The following is a 21,283-nucleotide window of genomic DNA, read 5'->3' as shown; positions in this document are numbered from 1 at the left end:
TTACCGTTCCTTTTAGGACATCCGTTGCCGAGGTAGAATGTAAACGTTGGGTTTCTGATCCTCAACTCTTCTGTTAAATATGTCTGTTTTTGTTGGTGTTGCCAGTCTTCTTCTGACTGGCACTGTTTGTCAATACGGCCAAAGAATCCGACGTCAGCACGATATAGAACAATATCCTGGAAGAAGGTTGTCTTTCTGTGAGAAGGATTGATCCAGGTTTTGCTGCATTTAGGGAGCGTTAATGATGAGCAGCTAAGCTACATAGCTACATACCCTCCTTACTCTATCAATGGGTGAATTAAAGACCCCCATAGAGAGAGTACACCTCTGCTACTTCCATGACGGGAACATCTCGTTCAAACTAACTCGTAAACGTCTTCATTTTGACTGAAAACTAAAGTTGAACAGGCTACCCGTAACCCAGTAGTACCCACGAAGATGACAGCTCGCTTATTATCCAATATATATCCACTGGGCTCAGTGGGCTGCCGCTGACTGTGCGATGAGTGAAAATGGCGTTGCCCGGTATAGTACAGAGCACCCCATGGCCCGGAGGAACATTAAGCTGTGATTGGCCAGGCTGTTTTCACGGAAATCACTAGTGTTGACACAGGATTTATTTTTTAAGCAATTTAAATAATATCAGAGTTTACACTCAGTGTAAACAGACATCCTTTGCCATTGTAATGAGTACACAACAATTATTTATGGCTATATTTGCTGTGTTGAACAGTTGAACTTGTCAATCGTCAAGCATTTGCCTGACAACTCAACTGGCCAATGAAATCGCGACCATACCTTGGAGTTATGGGATCTAAACTCTACCCTCCCTTGATAATGATGTCATCGCACAGATTAAAGGAGTGGTGGTGAGAGTTAATCTTTTTAATTAATCGTATTTTGAGCCAAGTAACTTTTTTTAATGGTTCCTATTTAATTATCTCTTATATACATGCTCATGTGATCAGAGCCATTAGTTAGTTTATATCTGTGTGGGTTTGGTTGTGTTATAATGACATTGGCTGTATAATCAAATAGTTCCTTTTCCTGTCCAGTCTCATAACAAACCAGTTGAAACCACAGGCACAATGTCACAACAACCACCATTCAGTGGTTGTAAAATGTAAAATTGGGTGGGGAAGTGAATGAACAACACTCCCCTCCTTCAATACACAAAGTAAAGTTAAATTGGGGCCAACTGCTTAGTGGCCATAGTAGGACTGTGGATGGTATGGGCCTATTCCCATGTGTGGATGTGAGTACAGTGTAAAATCATGTATTCATTTAATTCTGAAGGTCCAATTGGTTCCATTTGTACACTCAAGAGTTACAAATGGAGTTACAAAGTTCGATAAATTAGCGCCGAAGACTTATTTGACTGTGTAGTGTGTACAAGTGCGTAGTAGGGTGTTTGCTGAAGAAGAACATCAATGCTCAGCTAATCTACCCTGGGTAAACACAAAAGATAAAATGTTGTTTCCATCTAGGCTTGCCTCTTGCCGTTGACTTCACAGTAAGTAAATAAAAGTAATACATTAGTAGCTATACAAGAAAAAGACAATGAATGGATAGGTTGGGATTCGGAAGGTGGGCGAATATTATATTTATTATTATCATGTGGCAGGAGTGTTCTTTTTCTTTACACGTAGTCTCTCTGTGATATTCCTCCATATACTGTGAAGAACCACTCGGGCCATGTACAAGGTGATGGTGAAGTTTCGTTTGTACCATTCCCTGGTCGTTGGAAAGGGGGGGAGGGGGGGGGAGACAAAAGAATGAATGTATTAAAAAAAAGTTAATTAAAGTGTCATTACTAGCCTTAAGACATTAATCTGCTCTTGAAGAATATGATAAACAATGGACAGAGATAAAAAATATATTGCTACTCCACCCGATTGCCAGTCACTTTTCTGGAAGCTCAGCTGTACATATTCTCAGATAAATATAATAATTATACTGAAACATTGTGACTTTGGAGAGCATATAGACTGAGTCTGGTCAGTCCACACCAATGCAACTCCTTGCAACATGCAACTACTTGTAACCATTATCCCTGAAGGCAGTTGTAAGGAGTTTAATTGGTGTAGATTGGCCTTAGTTGCGACGAGTTGCATTGCTGCAGTCTGGCCTTAAGCCATAGAGCTTGCATGTTTTCATTTGCATAATAAAGTCACCCCAGCAATGCAATCTTCTGTAGGCCCTACAGTAGGTAGGGTCGATTCCCCTACAGTGTAGGGGAATCAATCCTCAAAAATTAATCATGTGGATCTCGGGATCCACATGGGAATGACGTGGCTTCAGTGTGTATTTCAAAAATTCATGTGGCCAGTCTGTGACATCAATCATCTATGAAGTATCTATGATGTCACCTACTGTATGTAGTATGTACTGTAGGATGTATGACAAATTTGGCTTTCAGCCTGATCCAAGCACCATTGACTTCCATTATACAATTATTTTAAAAGGTAATAGTATCAAACATATGTGAAACAACATTTGTGGAGGTATATCATCCCAAGTGTGTACAATAAATCTGATCCTGATCAGTACAGTGGTTTAAGATTTGCTCTGGACAGACACATAAAAGGATAGCAGAGCTGCGCAGTAAAAACAGAAGTAAAAACTAAACTTACTTGTTATAATTTGAATGTCTTATTATGTTATTGTCCAGAAAGCTTTTGTAAAACACAGCCATTTCTTCACTGTTCAGTGTTCTCTTTCGTCCTGAGAGGTGGGAAGAGGCAAAGCAATTAATGCAACTTAATGCAATTTGATATATTACCTTGTGTTTTCCTTGCTTACTGTAAGTCGCATCTTAATTATAAATTGTAAAAATTGTTTCTCGGTTGTGTTTGATTTTAAGAAATCAGATATTAACAGTGTGGAATATTATGCCTCCTCACCTTGCTCATCACGCTGAGACAAGCCGTGTGCCTTCAACATAGAGGTCATATATGCATCCTTCTCCTAAAAGACAAAAACAAACAATACTCTTAGGGTATATAATCAAAATTAAATTAGGTGTCTTTTTTCAGATCATAATATTATAGATATAATTCTAAAATAAAACTAAAAAGAAACTTAATCTCTTTATGAAAATGTGACTATTAGTATTAAGTGATCGTTTGAGAGTATGTTTACTTGTGCCCTGCTGCCCTCTGCTGGAGAAAACACCAAACTGTTTCTCATGAACAGAACAGGAACAATCGCACACATACCAATAAATTCCTTTAATAGTTTCACAAGTTCCACTGTGGCTGTGTGACATAATTTAATTTCTTTGCCAATAGTGATATTATCAACTATAAATACAGTTGTTATGTTCCTAGTTTTGAGAGTAGTTGCTACTTAATCTGCAGGGATTGAGATAAACTAGGAAAAATGTATCCTCACTCAACACACCTTAACTGCCCACAGATATAAAAACGCATCCGGCCTCTTATATTATGTATATTATATTAATATTATAATATTGTGTGATTAATATTGTGTGATGTATGTTGTATCTGTAATATTGAATAACAGTTTCTGATACTGGCAGTTAGTGCCTTATGAATTTTCTAAATCGTAAGGATAAACATTACTTTTGCTGTTGATGAATATGTACATTAATTGTGTTTGCACTTTTGGGTTCAGCTGGTTGTATGTTGTTTGTATTGACCCGGACAGGGGATGGTGTCGCACCGACGGACAGTATAAAAGTGACACTTCCATTGTTTAAAGCATACAACGCTGACGAAGGCCGTTGGCCAAAACACGTTCGTTGTTGTGCTGCCTATTGCATCATACTTTACCAGAATGAAACTATCCATTAATCCCTCAGGGTGAGGTAATTGGTAACTCAAAGAATAAAAACTGAGTTTTAGGTCTCCATATACAGCACTTGTGTCTTGTTGTATATCAAAATGCATATAATTTTGTATGCGTTTCCAGAATTGGACTTTTCAGGACCCACAATAAGGACCATCATACTCGACACTGAGTGATCGCGGATGATGTATATAATTTTACTCCACTGTAAGATTGGGATTTCCACTACAATCCCTCTAGTCGTTATTATAGAACACATTAAAAGAACATCATGATTTACTCTCACATTATACACAAAAGTATGGCTTGTGAAATGATATTTAAATAAGCACAGCTTTAGCACTACCAGCTGACACCAGGTCCTCAGTACATCTCCATAAAAAATATACATATTTTATTTTTGTTAGTTTCTTCTATTTTATGTACTCTTTTATTGTCTCCACCAGGCCGAAGGCATGGGGAGAGAGTATGTTTTGCACTCCGTCCGTGTGTGTGTGTGTCCGTCCGTGTGTCCGTGTGTCCGTGTGTCCTTCCGTCCGTCCGTTACCAGCTAATCTCCGGCACCGTTAACCCGGTCGATGCCAAACTTTGCACACACACTCCCTGGATGCCAACGATGAACCTCTGCCCCGCATTTTCCAGAACGGCCTGTTATAGCGCCACCATGAGGCAGCTTTTCACATGTTTTACCTAAAACTGCACCGATCTGCGTGAAACGTTGCATGCACACTCCCTAGAGGCCAAGGACAAACCTTTGACCTGCATTTTCCGCATCTGTCTTTTATAGCGCCACCAGGAGGCCGACTTTTGTAAAACACATTTTTTGATATTACTCCTCCAGATTCTGTCCAAAAATCTCACAAATCGTTACACAGTATCTCTATGGTCATGTGCTCAAGTCGGATCTGTCCGATATTTCATATTCCATCCTAATTGGCTATAATTGGCTTTCACAGTTTGCAAGATTGCCCCGTTTTGAACAAAAGCCTCAAATCATGAACACTGCATGCAATTTACGTGAAATCTTTCACACATTTTCTTACTAGGCTGAGGAATATATCCCACCCTTTTCACATTGGCCTGTTATAGCGCCACCAACAGGTTGATTTTTGCAAAAAAAAAAATTGGAACAAAATGCCTCAAATCATCCAATTGCCATCAAAGGCAAACATGTTTATATTACTCCTAAACATTTTGCCAAACATCTCACACAGTCCTATCCTCCTGGTGGAGACCTGTGCCCAGAAGGGCACTTTTTCTAGTTGTGTTTGTTTTTCTACTGAAAGTGAAACCATTCCAAAACAGGCAAAATCATGGCTTTTGAATTTATGTAGTATTCAAATAAGCTTTAGCACTGCCAGCTGACATCAGGTCCTCTCAGTACATCTCCATAAACATCTACTGAATCACTTTGGAAACCATTCCTAGGGGTACTGTATAAATAACGAGTACTTACAGACACCAAAACCAAGAGTAATTCCAAAGGCCAGACCACTAGCAAAAACTACTCCAAACCAAAGTTTCGGTCTGGATACCTGCCAATAGAGTCTGGAAGAATAGACCAGCCGCAGCCCAAGGCACTGTTAATTTAAAACTGATCTACTGTACAGTACATAGGGAATTTAAATGATAACCCTAGCAGTGTTTTTGTTGCACATGTTCTATACTCACAGAATTACATGGGAATTTAACCCCACTGATCTACACAGAAACACAGCTACAATACTGTACAAACCTTTCTAAAGGTAATGTTCTGTTTGGTCCAGAACTCATGGTTCCAATCCTCTGTCTCCTGCCTCAAGTTTCTCAAACATTTCTCCAACTCTGTCTCATTCTCTGGGATGCAATACACGATTGGCCGAAGGTTTGACACAAGGTCTGGTGGACCAATCCAGTCATGTGTGGAGTCAGGTGCAGGCCGGAAAGTGGATCTCTGTGCAAAAAAAGGAAAAGAAAAGGGAAGATGGACGAGACACTGTTGTTATTTGCCAGCAAGGTTTATGTTTGTCAATTGTCATGAGCTACTTTCTTAGTCAGGTCTCTGGTAGTGATAAAGACATTTAAATATAAATGTAATGAACCTTGTAAAATAAAAAAAGGTTGAATAAAAACTGCAGTGAATCGGTACGGAAAACCCTGAGTCAAGTTTTTCAGTATCAACTTGACACATCAGATTTCAACTTCCAACATACAACATCCAGTGCCACCACTGTCCTAGACTGTAAGAAAGCATTATTATGCAGAGTTGTTAGAAAGAGAAGTAGGGGACCCGGGAGCTGTTTGCAGGGGTTCCATCAGGATGTAAAAAGTGCGGGACAGTATTTTAGGGGGGGACGGACGTCATGATTCACATTGTTGTGTATTAGCCCGTCTGACACCTTGATCAAGTTGAGACTAAAGCCCTAACCACACCAAAGGGTCGAGACGTTTTTTTTGCGTTGTCCCAGCGGTGTGATATGTCCTGTTGCACGTTGGCGCACATCGTACCAAGTGATTCAACGCATGGAATTCAATGGCCCAAACCACACCAAAGGGTCACCACTCACCATGCAACTCCTTGCAACCGTTTGGTGTGGTTAGGGCTTTAGAGCAACTGCAGACTTTACTGCACGTATGCAGCCAATACACAACAAGTCAACAACAATTGGGCAGCTAAATGGAAACGGTGCTAGACCATGGCATGCACCAGCGCTGGTCGGGAAAAATAAATAAATAGACCAGGCATCGCCCCCCCCCCCCCCCAAATTACCCCTCCCTCCGGCGCCTTTGGCAGTTTGTCTCCGTGACATATCAAGTGACAGGCTAGCGAGATGCCCAAGGCCATCTGGTAAGACCTAAGGTGCCATTACCCTACCCTTTGCACCATAGATTGAATAGCACTCACTGATGAAAGCAATTAACAAGATAACCAGACAGATATGTGGAATCACTCAATATGAGTGAGTACAATTTATTTATCAACCTCTGTCATATTATATGAAATTATATGAAAATAGATCTACTGATGATGCAATTGCCATGGCTCTAAGTTCACACTACTTTCTCACCTGGAGGGGAACTGTAGTGTGTGAAACTGTGAATGTGGACTAAACTACAGGTCAAACCTCAACACTCAACACAATAGTTGTGGATAGTCAGAGATCTGGCCAACATGTGCAACTGGATACTGGACTTCCTGTCAGCTTCTGGTTCTCGTCCCCCTGCTGAAGGCAGTGTATGGCACATGATACAGGTTGATGCAAACACATTCCTTCTATTTGCAATGACCTTTGTTGAAGGTGATTGAGAAAGCCAGCATGACAGGTCCCAGACTGGCAGCACAGTCCTGGTGATGTGCTTTGCCGTTTTAACCACATTCTGTAGAGTAGAGCCTTGGGAGCCTGGGTTCCAGCCTGAATCGCTACGTTCCGTGAATCTTTTTTGTCTGAGTAGCGAGTGACAAAACAGATTCACGGAATGCAGCGATTTAGGCTGGAACCCAGGCTAGAGCCTTGGGCTGGCTTGCAGTTTTGAATAGAGCATCTTTCCATACCAACGTACCAAGCAGTTAGCCATTGTCTCGCCACCTAACAACTGTGCCACAGCCAACATGATATGACCACCAGCTCAGGTCCTCACTGACGCAGAGGAACCTAAGTAAAAGCTGTTAACTTTCCCTGCAGATGGTGCATGCCATGCATGGGCAGACAGGTCAATGATTGTATGCAAATTGAAAGGCTGTTCAAAGCCCAGACCCATGGGCAATATTTGTGCAAAGTTTGGATGAAATCGATGCCCAATTCTAGATACAATTTTAGATCAAAATACGATTGTGTACCTGTATAGTGGCAACCCCCTGTGGGCTGATTTGGTAGCACAAGGGTCAAATTATTAATCTATTCTTCACAATTTTAGTTTTGCAAATGCTTCAACTCTGTTACACAATGTTTGGGACATCGATCACGTGGTGTGGTGTAACTAGGCAGCTGATGATGCAAAGAAAGCAGCTTATCAATGTGTAAACAGACTCTACGACGTGCAGACTGAACTTCAAGACACAAAGACAGCACTTTTGAATTCAACACGTAGCGACACCACGGCAGGCAGGTAGATGGTAATAACATCGATTTTAAAGTTATTTTATGCCAGGCCTTGTTGATCCTTCTTTTATGACGACTCAACCTGCTCCTATCCGCAATTTGCAAATTTGCAAAGACAAGCAGATCGCAAACGCAAATTGGATGGGTGGTGAGTCAATGGAGGGTATTGCAACTCTAGATTCACCACATTATTAAAAAAAATCTAGAGTTGCAAATTGCGGCTAACCTGCTCCATGTTTTCATTCAAGCAACACCGTCGTACGACGTGTGCACCTAAAAATATAGCAGCTCTACCTCTACTCTACAAGGCTATAGTTTTGAGCTTGTTGTAGCTCTGGTCATTTAGGCATGCGACGCCGTATAACAAAGTAAGTGCAATCTGGTTTATCATGAATAAGGTATAAACGACCCATGAAAGGTATGCGACACCGTCGTATAACGAATTACATATGGCTTATGAATAAGGTATAAACGACGCATGAAACAAATATTAGTGAGTCGTGTTCTTTACAGTTACACCACTAACCTTTGGGGCTGCTTTGGTCTGTTGTTGGGATTGGGAACTGCACTGACGACTGATGAGTGCCGATAACAATGATCCATGTGCACCACAAGGACAGTATGACTTTCGTAAAAAACATACCGCTGTTTTACAAAGCATCGTAAATAAATCGATTATTTAAACACAGTGCGACGTCTCTGTTTTAGTCACACCGTGGTGTCAGTGTCCTTCTGCAAGGCGTGTTGTCACGTGACTCCGCGCATAAAATGTTGAACGACCAAAACAAACTATAGTATCTTGTTGTTATTACATGATAACTATCTTCCGCGACCGCGATCGATTGTCCAATTGTAGATTCATATGTCTATAGTATCAACCCCATCCTATAAATGTTGTGCGCGTTGTCAACTGCTTCGCAAGTTGACAATGTGGCAATGGTGCCCGTATCATAAAACAGAACTGGGGACTTTAGAAACCCTGTGTTAGTTTGATCCCATGACAAAGCCCATAGAAACTCCGTGTTAGTTTAAAGATAACGTAAAGTGCTCCCTTAGCAGTGAGAAGTGAGAACTGTAGCCTAGAGGCTAATGTTTAGCTCGAGTCTGAGGTGAGCGGCTCTCAACAACAACAATCCAGATGGCTGTGCGCTGGTTATGCAGGTAAAACAATTACATCTTATGATATATATACAGGTCTTAGGTTTTTAACAAGTTGGAGATGTGTAAAATAATGTGGTGATCACTCAAACACATCAGGTCATTCTGCTCTCACCACAGTTAGCTGAGCTAACAGCTGGGATAACGTTAAGACAATACAAGTACAACCCACAGAACTGGACTGTGTGGGTACTATTAAAACGGATCCTTTATTTGGTTCGGTCCATCAATGGTTTAATGTTTCACCGTAAACGTAAATATGTAGCGGTGTCGTTAAACGTCAGTTGTGAAGTTCCCACCCGACCGTTGGGAGCAGACTCAGTAAGAACCAGCCCAGTGGGTCCGTGGGAGGGAGGGGCGACACGCCAACCCGTCCGCATCCATTCAGAACACAACACACTTGGACCGCTGTCTGAAACGCACACCCACGGAGCTGCTGCTGGAACTGTTGTCCATCTCATCTGGTGGCTTCATGTCTCTATAGGTACCCGGTCTCTGTCTGATGGAAACAGTCATCTGTAGAGATGTGCGCGAATGTCTTTGGAGTTTTGAAAAGGTGAGAAATAATGGTGCGCGTTTTTGGGGAAGGCGGTGTCGCTTGTTGTTACTGTACAGTACACAGCACACAGCAACCTAGCAACTGGCGCACACACCCACACACACACAGATGGTGGTATGGCATGTACAGTTGGTACGCAACGTGAGTGTGAGGTTGAATGGTATGTCGCTACTGTATGCGATCTGTCTTCGGGGAAGGGTGTGAATGTGCATGCTGCATCTTGTAGATTGATATAGAACCAGCAAGGCAGCCTGCCTCGTAACATCTGCCACACGATGACATAATGCGCAACGCTGTCTCTATGCGCGGTGGTGAGGTTTAGTTTGGAATCGGGGGAAAAAGGGTTTTAAACGGAGGTGTGCCTTTCGTTTTACTCTCGGATCATCATCATCATCATCGTATATTTGTGCAGTGTGACTCACGCATGGAAGTAGCACCCGTCTTCCGCCCAATCCCTTTGGGCTACATCGCCACACTACTGCCTGGTGCTGGGCATGTTTTTTTGGCTTTCTATCGAGCATCAAAGAGTCACGATTAAGACATAATTGGCTTGTCTGTCTGGCCAGAGGATTTGTCTTAACACTTAACATATATGGTGTTTTCTGAACTCTGCACAGTGCACAGATTTAACCACCTCACTCTGGATATGCACGTCCCTGTCTCCCTGTTACATAATGTACTTTAGGCAGGGAATGTTGATGCATAATCCTTTCAATTCTTTTAAACGGTATTGATCATATACATGCATACAAATGGTTTATTCTGGGTCACTGGTGGCAGTGGTGGGCAGTGGTGGCAGTAGCTCTGGTCCATAGCCTTAAGGACTTCCCCCTTAGGAAGTCCTTAAGGCTATGTACCAGAGCTGTGGTGGCTTTATAAATATGCAACAGTCACTTCATCCGTAGCTAACTTGCTGTTCTCTTGTCTGATGACTGTCTTGTGATGCTAACTCTCGTCTGACAACTGTTTTGTAGAAAGGAGAGGAAAAAACAACCACTCTCCTCTGTTTTGTCATTTAACCCACGGCTATAGTTAATGTGCTTTAATTTATTTGTGGGTGCACATGTCTTTCTTCCATAGATTTCCTGCTCTGACAAGGTTGTTTTCCCAAAAGCTGTGATACTGAGATTTATAGGTTGTTCTAAAAAATAAGTAAAAAAACAACAACATTCCTGGTGGATACACTACAGCACAGGTGATGATTAGAACACACTATCAGATCAAAATATGTTTTACTAAGCACAGTGCATTTACACAACTCCTAATGGCATTGGGGTCGTCAAATAGTCACTCACTAGTCACATGATAATTAAATGAATGTCTTCATGGGTGGAATTACATCCTACTACACACAACCATGAGTAAATGGTCCATTTATATAGCGCCTTTATCCAAGGCGCTTTACATAGATGCATTACATTCACAATCATACACAGGTGGCAGAGGAAACCATTTAAGGCACCAACCTGCACATCGGGAGCAATTAGTTCAGCGTCTTGTTCAAAGACACTTCGACACTAACTCTGGGGGAGCCCGGGATCAAACTGGTAACCTCACGGTTCCCATCCAGCTGCCCTACCAGCCACTCTACCCCTGAGCCACTGCTGCCTACAGAGTCAATGGGTCATTGACTGTGCTTCTTCTTAGAAGGGCTGGGCAATATATCGATATGATATAAGACTTGGATATTGTCTATTGATTTTTAATATTGCAATAATGGCATAAGTATTGTCTTTTCCTCTCAGTGTCAGTGTTTCCCCTAGCCATGGAAGCCGATAGTGTTGGGAGGAGCTTTCACACATGCACACTCGTGCAGCATGCGTGCACATTTTGTGATTTTTCTTTTGGGTGGGGGGGGGGGGGGGGGGGGGTCCCCATTTAGCCAAATAAAGCAGAAGAACTAGTTCAAAGTATTTTGTTTTGCAAGTAGTGATAAATTGCAAATGGAGTTCATTGCTTGAGGCAAATTTAATGCATTTTAAATTAGGACTATCTTTTGACTGGTAACTGGTAATGTGTGCTTGGAATATGTTCTTGTTTTTTTCCACTGGGTGGGTAAGAAGTAGGTCAGGGTAGGTGGGTTGTATATTGTATTTCTGTTGGTCAACTTGAAATGTCAGTTACAGCTTGATGGATGGGACCGACCGATGTTCTGGCCAATATATTAGCCATTTTTGACTGTTTTGACATATGCAGCTGATGTGGACAGTGGAGTGTTTAGATAGGGTATGAGTGCGTAAGTCAACCTAAATAAAACCTACTTGCTTGTTTGAGTTGTTCTAACCTCTAGTCAGATGCTTGACAACCTTTACAAAGGAGATCTACAGTTGCATTGATTAGATAATTTACAGGAATGTAAATTATATGATGATATTGATATGATGTAGCCATTTCATCATCAGTGTTCAAGTAAGAAGATTGTGTATTAACGGTTTGTCACGTCATGTACAAACCACTTAGTCACACGATGGCTGTTGAAACGGGTCTAACATCCCCAAATCCTCCCCTGTGTAGTTTAGTCTAATTAGTTTAGCCTGTTTGTAGGGCATGCTTTAATGAGTGGCCTGAGTGGATGGATATTCTCTCTATGAAAGATGGGTTGTTTGTTAGCTTTCACTGTAGTCTAACCACAGACGAGCCGGTCAGACTATTGTTCAACAAAAGACAAAAGGCAAAGACACTGAATTCCTCTCTGCCATACAGTGTGTCTGTACTGTGAAACAGTGTACATTTATCAATATTGCATCCATACCACTGACACCAGTGTCACCAAGTCTAATTGTTGTGCATTGATTATTCTCTGTGATTAAACTGATTCTACAGCTGGTGTGTGTCACACAGTTTGACCTGCAGGCTATAAGCTGGCACACTAATACAAACATGACCAGCAGGAGAACTAGGCTACAGTTTTGTGCCTTCATGTACAGTTTGTACACTAATGTGTGAAACGTATTGCATCCCATGGGCACTGATCTAATCAGGGTGGGGAATTAACACCGGCCATCAGCCTATACGCTGCTAAATCTTGTAGCTGGAAAATTGCTCTATTCTGCCAACCGTTTTGGATGGCACACATCCATTATTTGGAGGTCCTGTCCTCTTCTAAAACCCCGGGCTGGTGAAATAGACAGAGTAGCTGCTGAATTGTAGGATGAATCAGCTAAGTCTGTTGGCGCAGGAAAAGGCATCTGAGCTCTCGGTGTGCTTTTTGCTAAAATGAGGATCTGCTCTGAGTTACTGTTTATTGTACTGACATCCTTTGTGCTGCTGTGCTTCCTTGTCCCTCCAGCCTGTTTGGGAAGCCCTTTGATGGGGGGAAGAGGATGGACCATGGCGGCCCGCAGCAGCACGAACAGCAGCAGCATCAGCAGCCACATCCAATGCATATGGGGCAGTACCACCAAGCGGGCTACCAGCCCCAGCACCCGGCCATGATACGACTTTATGAGATCCAGCGGGAGGTGGCATCTCTCGGGCCTCAGGTCTGTACGTTTAGCGGCCTGCAGAACGACCGCGACTACAAGCGCCTGGAGCGCGAGCTGACGAGGTTGCTCCTGGAGGTCGACCAAGTGGACACGGAGGGCCGAGGTGATCTGCAGGGAGCACGCAAGCGGGCTGCCCAGGAGGTGGAGGGCTTGCTTCGATACCTGGAGGAGAATGCCACGCACCCATCACGCGTGGCCATCGAGGAGCTGAGTCACAACGCACGCCAACTAATTGACGAAGGGGTAGTGGCACCACAGCGAGCTGGAGGTGTGGCAGAGATCAGTGATGGCCTGGTGGACTCACTGCAGGAGATTATATTGAAGCTGACCCAGGTCAAGACCGAAGCGAGGGTCCCACTGCGCAAAGCTCGCTATCGGGCGCTGACCCGGCTCTGTGCCGTCCAGGACATCATCGAGGGGCGAACGCGGCAGCAGACCCTCTCCCTGCCGCTGTCTGGAGATACACATGAGGCTGTGCACTGTATCAACCAGGTCAAAACATGCTTTCTTTGTCTGGAGACTGGGTGTGTGGGGGGGTTCGTGTGTGTGTGTGTGCGGGGGGGGAATTTAAATTCCAGAGGAATTTAAATGTATGCTACCTATCCACGTTGAAGCCTCTTTGTCAGCTTTTATACTGTCTAATGGGAGTGGACTGTCTTATATTGACTACAAACTACAAAATGGTACTGTAACTATACTATATACTCTGCTATACACAAACTAAATATAATCTCCACTATCTCCACTCATCCTATCCTACACAGGTGATGGTTCAGGTGAGCGGTGCACGGAGCCAGCTGGTAGCCCTGCTGATGGGTCTGAGTGGGAGGGACAGCTGTGCCCACCTGTCACGCATACTGACGGAGCTCCTGGTGGAGTTGGATGCCCTGGACGTTTCTGGGAACGCGGCGATCCGAAATTACCGGAAGCAGGTAGTGGAGGAAATCAACAGCCTCCTCAAACATCTGGACCTGGAGGGAGAGGGGGATGACACACGCAGGTGGGTCTCCACCAGAATTTAGTTACACCTTCAGGGGTCACGGTGGCACAGTCGGTAGTGCTGTCGCCTCACAGCTAGAAGGTCCTGGGTTCGATTCCCGCTGGGGACGCTGTGGGCGCTGGGGGCGTGTTCCCTCCTCCGCGTCATCAGTGCCCATACCCGAGGCGGGGTTGGCGAAAGGGCCTTTCTTTGTGGAGTTTGCATGTTCTCCCCGTGTCCCCTAGGGTACCCTCACAAAAACATGCAGTAATCCTGGTCTCTAAACTACCTCCCCCTGGCCAGCCGGGGCGCCTGATGGAGGGGAAAGGAAATGGTCCGAATAACGTGTTCCTTCCACGTGCTACGTCCGGCCGGGGAAACTCTCCCCTGTCAGGTGAAAAGAAGCAGCTTGGATTCCTCATGCATAGAAGGAACCATGAGGTCAGTCCGCTGCCCTCCTCAGGTTGGCAGAGGAAGTGTAGCGCCCAAGATTACATTAGATAATTGACACTGGGTGAAAAATTGGGTTGCAAAATCGTGGGATAAAAAAAACAAAAAAAAAGAATTTAGTTACACCTGAAGTACTATACTGTATAGATGGTTTTCACTTTCCAGCCTTTTGTTTGGAAATTACAAGTTTTGACAAGTTGTTTTCACATACTTTGCTGATCCTTAGATCTAGTATGAATGCCTGAAATAATGTGTGTGACTGTGTGTATGTGTGTCATCAAGGTACGACCTGGCCCAGAATGACTCCATCCGTGAGATCGAGGCTGTGCGCAACCACGTCGCCCACCTTCGGATGGAGGTCCTGAGGCACTGCGGGAATGGTGACTTCTTCTGTCCCAAAGCCGAGCTCCAGAGCGTGCTCACCCACCTGGACCAGGTGGATACAGCCAAGAACCCCTGCATCCGCGAGGCCAGGCGCCGGGCTGTATTGGAGGTCCAAGCCGTCATCACCTTCCTGGACCTCCGTGAGGCATTGCTAACCCGCAGGCAGCCAAGCCCCACCGAGCTCCCCTCATACCGGGCCGTGTGGCGGGTGCTGGGCAGCTTGTCCGACCTCCAGGCTCAAGTCTTGGGATTCGATGGCAAGCGGAACGACAAGAGCTACATATTACTGGAAGAGATGCTGACCAAACAGCTGCTGGCACTGGATGCAGTGGACCCACAAGGAGATGAGCCCACCAAGGCGGCACGGAAGCAGGCAGTGAAGTTTGCACAAAACATTCTTGGCTACTTGGACATGAAGACAGATCAGTGGGAGTACTGAACATGATGGGACGTTATGAAGTTTTAACATTGGTCACTGAAGTGGGCAGTACTGATTTATATGGACATTGATAATCTAAGAAACTCCTGCTTTTGTCAGAAGTTTCATGTTGATCACTGAAATGAGGAGTACTGTTGTGGGTTGCAGCAGTCATCTTGGCAAGCTGAAAGGCTGGATGGTCAGGAGTTGATAATGGATTATATATATATATATACTGTATATATATATATATAATCGCTCTCAACAGTGTGCACAGGTTGTTTCTGTAAATATATATTTAAAAACTCCCAGAATGCACTGCAGCAGCGCTTTTCATCTTCCATGGTTGTTGTTTGTAGCTGGCACCACCCTACCCTGCAAAGACATCAACAAGGAACTACATTTTTCTGAAATACAATTTGGAATCATAAATGTTCTTTGTAACATTTGTGTGTGCTTTTCGAAAAGGTTTACTCTGAATAGTTTTTTGGTATGTGTATGTGTGTTTGTTGCCATTGTTGCGTCATTGTCTTGGTGTGTGTGGTTGAAAAGCCTGCTGCCAAACCACTAAGCATTCAATCCGTTTAACATCTTCTTCAGACACCTGTTGATAACTTAACGCAAGAGTGATTGCGTGTTGATGGCACCCGTCTTGAAGCGAACACAGAAAGATCCTCAGTGTGAATTTAACTGGGAGTGTACGAAATAATGGATTTTACAGTGCGGTTACTTTGAACTATCAGTTTCTAGTAATGTCAGTTAATGCGTGTTAAATACAAAAGTTTAAGAAGAGAATGATGCACTTTTGCATTGTTGATGTGAAGTTAATTCTAGATTAGTAAGGCTGGGTGGGGTCTTTGAAAAAAACTCGATACATACCATGACATGATTTGTTTTGTTCATAACAGTGAACACTTCTCTGGAAAATCTAACAAAACAAATATGATTAACACAATTCATTTCGGCAAATATACAGTAAATGCAAAAAAGAAATTCAAAGGTAAAACTATAGCTTCGGAGGGAGAATTGACAATTCCCAGTGATATCCAGACCTGGCCTCTTCCAAAGCACATTTTAAATATAGAAACACAATTGGGGACATGACAGTAGGAGTAAGATTGTCTACATTAGCAGTCATTGCAGGCAATGAAATGCTTGTATTTCAAGCTTTCCTCAGCAAAGTGAAAGATAAAATAGTAAAGGGATATATATATATATCCATAATTTGAATATATAAGTACACAGTATTGAAGTATGGTTGGTCGCTATCTGTTCCTGCATGACCGTGATTGTTCTGGAAGCGCTTCTGTCCTCGCTACAGTGGCACGCACCCCAAGCCCTGCACACAGCTGTCAATGGCAGGGTAAAAGCTTTTTTTAATACAGCTTTTTGCCTCTGAACTGTGACAGCGAGGTGTTGCTTGTTAACATTGAATTCAAACCTGTGTAAAGGACAAGGTGACCTCCACAGAGCCAGTGAGTCAGTCAGAGACACTACATCTTACTCTTGTGTATAAAAATATGCTTTCCTTGGCGTATGAGAGTGAAAAGGACCATAAATGCGCGTGCTGCTTGTATAGTTGTCTATTTGTGTATGTTTCCGGTGTTGTTTGTTGCAACTTTGTGTGTTTCTGCTTGGCTGTAATCAGTCAGGGTAGAAGACGTGAAAATGTAGTTGTTAGATTTTTCGCCGTCGCTGCTTTTTATGTTCTAGATTCGGAGGCCGCTAAGAAGGAAGACCTGGGTTTGTGTTGGAGTGACAGATTAAGGCCAACCAAACACGTACGCAGGCTCCGTCAGCGAGGCAGAAGTAGTCGATAAGCGACAGTAGCCAGCGGTGACGATGATCTCTGTTGACGGAGCACTCTAACCTCAGCAAGTGGAGGGAGGAGACGTGAAAAGGGAAAGGAGGGAGAGAAGGGAATGATAGAGAGAAATTAGTTCCTAATCTCTGTGCCTTTATTTTCCAAAGTCCCCTTTGACCTTTTGATTTAAAAAGCAAACCCTCGTCGTCTTAATGCACAAGAATGAGGAGAAAGCACTATATGTGTGGTGAACCCTTCTATTACCACCGTAAGAATGAGGAGAAAGCACTATATGTGTGGTGAACTCTTCTATTACCACCGTAAGAATGAGGAGAAAGCACTATATGTGTGGTGAACCCTTCTATTACCACCGTAAGAATGAGGAGAAAGCACTATATGTGGTGAACCCTTCTATTACCACCGTAAGAAATTTGCACTAGTTGATAGTATCGTTGCTTTTCCAAAATTCCAAAAGCTAATCGAAATGACAGTGTTTACTCCCAGTTATTGGTAGTTAAACCCTTAATAAGGAAGGTAGTCATGTACTGGTCAGCATCCGTGTGTGTCACTGCAGCTTTGTTAAGTTCAGTCACCTCCCACACAACCTTCTAATTCTCTGGCAGAGTTAACGAAGGGCTTTACAACCATATAAAAACAAGAAACAGTAATAAACGTGTACAAAAAAAGAATACACACATTCAAAAGAGCAGTGCTTAAAAGTAAACTGAATAGTTGTTTTGATCAAAGACCAGGCTGAGTCAGACTGTAACCATGGACATTATATAATGAACGGATGTTTTCTGAAGCAGGACCATTACAGTCATCCCTTAAGATTGGACAGTTACGGTTACAGCCTGATAATTTTGCTAGAGACGGTGATCACTATAATCTAAGATTTGGGGAACCTTTTCATCTCATATCAACAGGACATCAGCTACAATGGTCTTGTAAATTAAATGTTTCTACTTCTATTCTATTGATAGTGAAAACACAAATGACCAAACAATTATTTCTGCTTCCCCATGGTTTGAAACCAAACAAAGCCAGACACACACATTATTGCCGATTCCTTTTTTGTATGAATGACATGTACAGTCCAGTCATACCTTGGTAATAACAGAATTGTATATGTTGCTTCCTTTATAAACATATCCATAGTGTTTATTATTTATCACCAGTCGTTATATTCCATATACATTTCTTTTGTCCTGTCATTGTAGTGTGTATAGCTACAGTATGCCTGTATAAAGGGGTTTGTGAGTTGGTGGTTGATCACCCATTAAAGGTCACTTAATTATACAGTTGAGCGTTACAGCATTACAATGATTGCTCAGCATATCTGATTATAGGTCTAATTGTAATTTGTTATAACAATGTAAAGAATGATGTAATAAATGTATACACTTTTTTTTTGCAGAATGGCTATGATAACAATTGGAGAATTTATCTGGAATCAAATTATGGAATAGATCAAATCATAACACCCAACTCTAATCCAGGACATGTATTAGTCATCACCTCCACATGTCCTGTTCACCCCACTCACAGGTACTACAACACTCAGTGAACAGACTTGTTAAAAGTAGGCCAAGGTCATCTGAGTACCAGACCATGGAGACATTCCTTAAGTCTCATGTATGTAGAGCTGCGCCAATAGAGGGCTAAAGATAAAACGATTTTGGTACAAGGTTATTGAAGACAATTATTAGTTTCATTCTTTCACATTCTGTTTTGCAACTCATATCACTTTTAAGTTAAATAAAATTATACAAAATATATTGGTTACATTCTGTGTAATTGAGGATACTCAATTATACACGTGTAATTAGTGGAGTCCTTGTTTTGTTTTACAGTGATTCACTGTTAAACTCTTGACAGGACAACAACTAACATTAAACACAACAGTGCTATGGTCATGTATTATGTCAGTACCAATTATCACTTGCAGGCCAGTCGTGTCAGTCATGTATTGTATGACTCATCAACTTGGAAGAGTTTGATGATCTCAATATTTGGGCGTAATGGGGACAGACACAGATTTTCTGGATTTATAGATAGAAGAGATAGGGGACTTAAAACAACCAGCCAAATGCTACTGTTTAAAGTTGTTCTACTCTACTAGCCACTTAGGCAGCTCACAAACCCATCATTTGGTGGTTCTATTCTACAAACCCAGTCAGTTTATAGGTTACTGTACCAATTTATTTGACAGAACATTTGGGAGTTCTTCATTCTATTCTCAAACTCTAAAACACTTAAATCTTAAAAGTCTGTCAACTGCCACTTACAGATGACTGAAAAACAAGTAATTGTTCTGGTTGAATGTATTCATTTAAATGAATGAATGTTATATATATGTTAATTTCCAAGTACCAAAGTTGATTTCTTTAAAGCAACCTGGAATCTTTTGAAAATATTGGTTGGTTTGCCTTTATATATATTTATGTAAAAACAGGAATGTGTTATCTGATGGAAAAGGTCTTCTTTTTTCTTCGTTTTTAAGAAATCAAATATAAGATTTCCTGAGTCGCCTTTTGACTACATTGATTGTGACTGGCTTTCAAGTTTCTGCTGTTTCCAGTTGGACATGATTTGCTTGTATAAAAAGCTCACTGAAACTGTACAAAAACAACTGCTGTGTGAATGCTTCCGACGATTGGGTTTGTTTGAATTTGTATTTCTCATTCCGAAATAAATACAGCGTGTCTTGAAATCATGGTTTGTTTGTGTGTTCTATTCCTGGATCAAAATCAAAACTGCTCAAGGAATAATCATAGTACACATTTGTGTGGGTATAGTGGCTGATTTAAGTAGATTGCCAGTTGCCAGATGTACGATAATTATTTTACCCAATGTTAGATGTACAATCAATAATGCCAAAAATGCTGAGATGTACAATAATGTCGCCATATCACAAAAGGTGCATGAATTAAATAAAATTCCATTGAGCTCATAGAGCCAACCTGTATGCTTGGGGGGATAATTTGAATCTTGACCATCATGTCAAAATTTGTGTCAGATCCTGTTTCTAGGTAAGACAGGACCACAATGGAAACAATTCAAACCCTTAGGGCTGTTTGTGTTATCCTTTAAGCATCATCGATTGTGTAATCGTACTACTATACTATTTGCAAACTGTTAATGTAATCAATCAATCAAACATTTGACACAATCTAAATGTCTCAATAGAAGAGCAGGGAGATAAAATACAACCACCCCAATTGTATAAGACAAGTTATATTATATTAACAAATAACACACACACACACACACACACACACACACACACACACACACACACACACACACACACACACACACACACACACACACACACACACACACACACACACACACACACACACACACACACACACACACACACACACACACACACACAGGGGAGAGCTTCTGCCAGACAATATATCATGTTATGCCCTTTTCCCTGTCTGTGTTGCAGTTATTCTGGTTTCAGAATATATTATATATTATATTTCATCCCACAAAACCTGTCCAGACAATGAGAACCACACAGAACCTGAATCAGTTCAGACTGGCACAAGGAGACCAAATCTGGGCTACAGAGATTTCAAGCACAATATTGTGCTCCCTGTGTAAACACTGGGTAACGCTGAGGCCTTTTTGCAATGCCACCCCAAACAAAGGTACCTAGTAAGATGTTAGTGATAGGGTGACATTTCAGGTCTGGGTTACTGTATGGTAACTTGGTAAGTTATTAGTTGGTAACCGTTAGCTTTCTGTCAGCATGATAATATGTGTCTGGCAGAAGGTGATTTTATGTGTCTGTCTGATGATCATGCTCGATCAAATCAAACGTTGCTATAGGTTACTCTTTATTCACCCTCTTCCTTCCCCTCGATTAACTCTGAGGGGAAACAATTACAGTATAAAATGTATACTGTAACTGTTTCCCCTCTAGGGTGACCAGATGTCCCTCATTTCCAAGACTTTTCAGGCGTCCCACAAATTGAGACCCTGTCCCACATTGTGACTGGCAGACAATTGCATCAGTGTTCAAATACCCTAATAGTTTAGTCCCCTAATAGTTGGCCTTCTGTTGTAAAGCTCTCTCATTGTCTCTTCCTGCAAGATGTGTTTTTAAGCCTGTTAAAATAGGAGGAGTTTATACACAATAG

At 42.3% G+C, this 21,283-nt stretch overlaps 3 protein-coding genes across 10 annotated transcripts in view; 1 reads left to right on the top strand and 2 right to left on the bottom strand.

Annotated features, from left to right (window-relative positions):
• klc1a (kinesin light chain 1a) overlaps nt 1-484 on the bottom strand; it is a 54,460-nt gene extending 53,976 nt beyond the window's left edge. For all 4 annotated transcript variants that reach the window (XM_079527344.1, XM_079527346.1, XM_079527345.1 and 1 more), the window contains exon 1: nt 5-484. The gene's annotated coding sequence lies outside the window, so the exon portion shown is untranslated. The remainder of the gene's footprint in view (nt 1-4) is intronic.
• A 1,097-nt stretch (nt 485-1,581) lies between these two features.
• coa8 (cytochrome c oxidase assembly factor 8) lies at nt 1,582-8,854 on the bottom strand. Its single transcript, XM_079527361.1, has 5 exons — nt 8,416-8,854; nt 5,546-5,743; nt 2,904-2,967; nt 2,634-2,724; nt 1,582-1,734 (listed from the first exon to the last, which is right to left on the bottom strand). Exons 1-5 carry the CDS (start codon nt 8,548-8,550, stop codon nt 1,614-1,616), a joined length of 609 nt encoding a protein of 202 aa, XP_079383487.1. The 5' UTR covers nt 8,551-8,854; the 3' UTR covers nt 1,582-1,613.
• On the top strand, nt 7,876-19,839 carry bag5 (BCL2 associated athanogene 5). 5 transcript variants are annotated; one of them, XM_079527350.1, is made up of 5 exons: nt 8,242-8,257; nt 9,532-9,603; nt 12,896-13,583; nt 13,856-14,091; nt 14,803-19,839. In XM_079527350.1, exons 2-5 carry the CDS (start codon nt 9,572-9,574, stop codon nt 15,341-15,343), a joined length of 1,497 nt encoding a protein of 498 aa, XP_079383476.1. In that variant the 5' UTR covers nt 8,242-8,257; nt 9,532-9,571; the 3' UTR covers nt 15,344-19,839. The 5 variants fall into 5 exon arrangements, with proteins under 5 accessions (XP_079383479.1, XP_079383478.1, XP_079383476.1 ...); XM_079527349.1 differs by lacking the exon at nt 8,242-8,257 and adding an exon at nt 8,929-9,050; XM_079527353.1 differs by lacking the exons at nt 8,242-8,257; nt 9,532-9,603 and adding an exon at nt 7,876-7,896.
• The last annotated feature ends 1,444 nt before the right edge of the window (nt 19,840-21,283 follow it).

This window comes from Electrona antarctica (assembly GCF_951216825.1).
Source record: "Electrona antarctica genome assembly, chromosome: 18".
Taxonomy (NCBI): Eukaryota; Metazoa; Chordata; class Actinopteri; order Myctophiformes; family Myctophidae; genus Electrona; species Electrona antarctica.
The sequence above is the reverse complement of the archived record's forward strand: the minus strand, read 5'-3'. Positions and strand labels throughout refer to the sequence as shown.

What these genes read in the sequence shown, in the direction of transcription:
- coa8 (XM_079527361.1), bottom strand. Translation starts at nt 8,550, where the DNA reads ATGCTTTGTAAAACAGCGGTATGTTTTTTACGAAAGTCATACTGTCCT. An exon ending in AGAACATTACCTTTAGAAAG is followed by an intron (nt 2,968 to 5,545) that starts GTTTGTACAGTA and finishes TTTGTCTTTTAG; the next exon opens with GAGAAGGATGCATATATGAC. An exon ending in GTCTCAGCGTGATGAGCAAG is followed by an intron (nt 2,725 to 2,903) that starts GTGAGGAGGCAT and finishes CCCACCTCTCAG; the next exon opens with GACGAAAGAGAACACTGAAC.
- bag5 (XM_079527350.1), top strand. Translation starts at nt 9,572, where the DNA reads ATGTGCGCGAATGTCTTTGGAGTTTTGAAAAG. An exon ending in CTGTGCACTGTATCAACCAG is followed by an intron (nt 13,584 to 13,855) that starts GTCAAAACATGC and finishes TATCCTACACAG; the next exon opens with GTGATGGTTCAGGTGAGCGG. An exon ending in GAGGGGGATGACACACGCAG is followed by an intron (nt 14,092 to 14,802) that starts GTGGGTCTCCAC and finishes TGTGTCATCAAG; the next exon opens with GTACGACCTGGCCCAGAATG.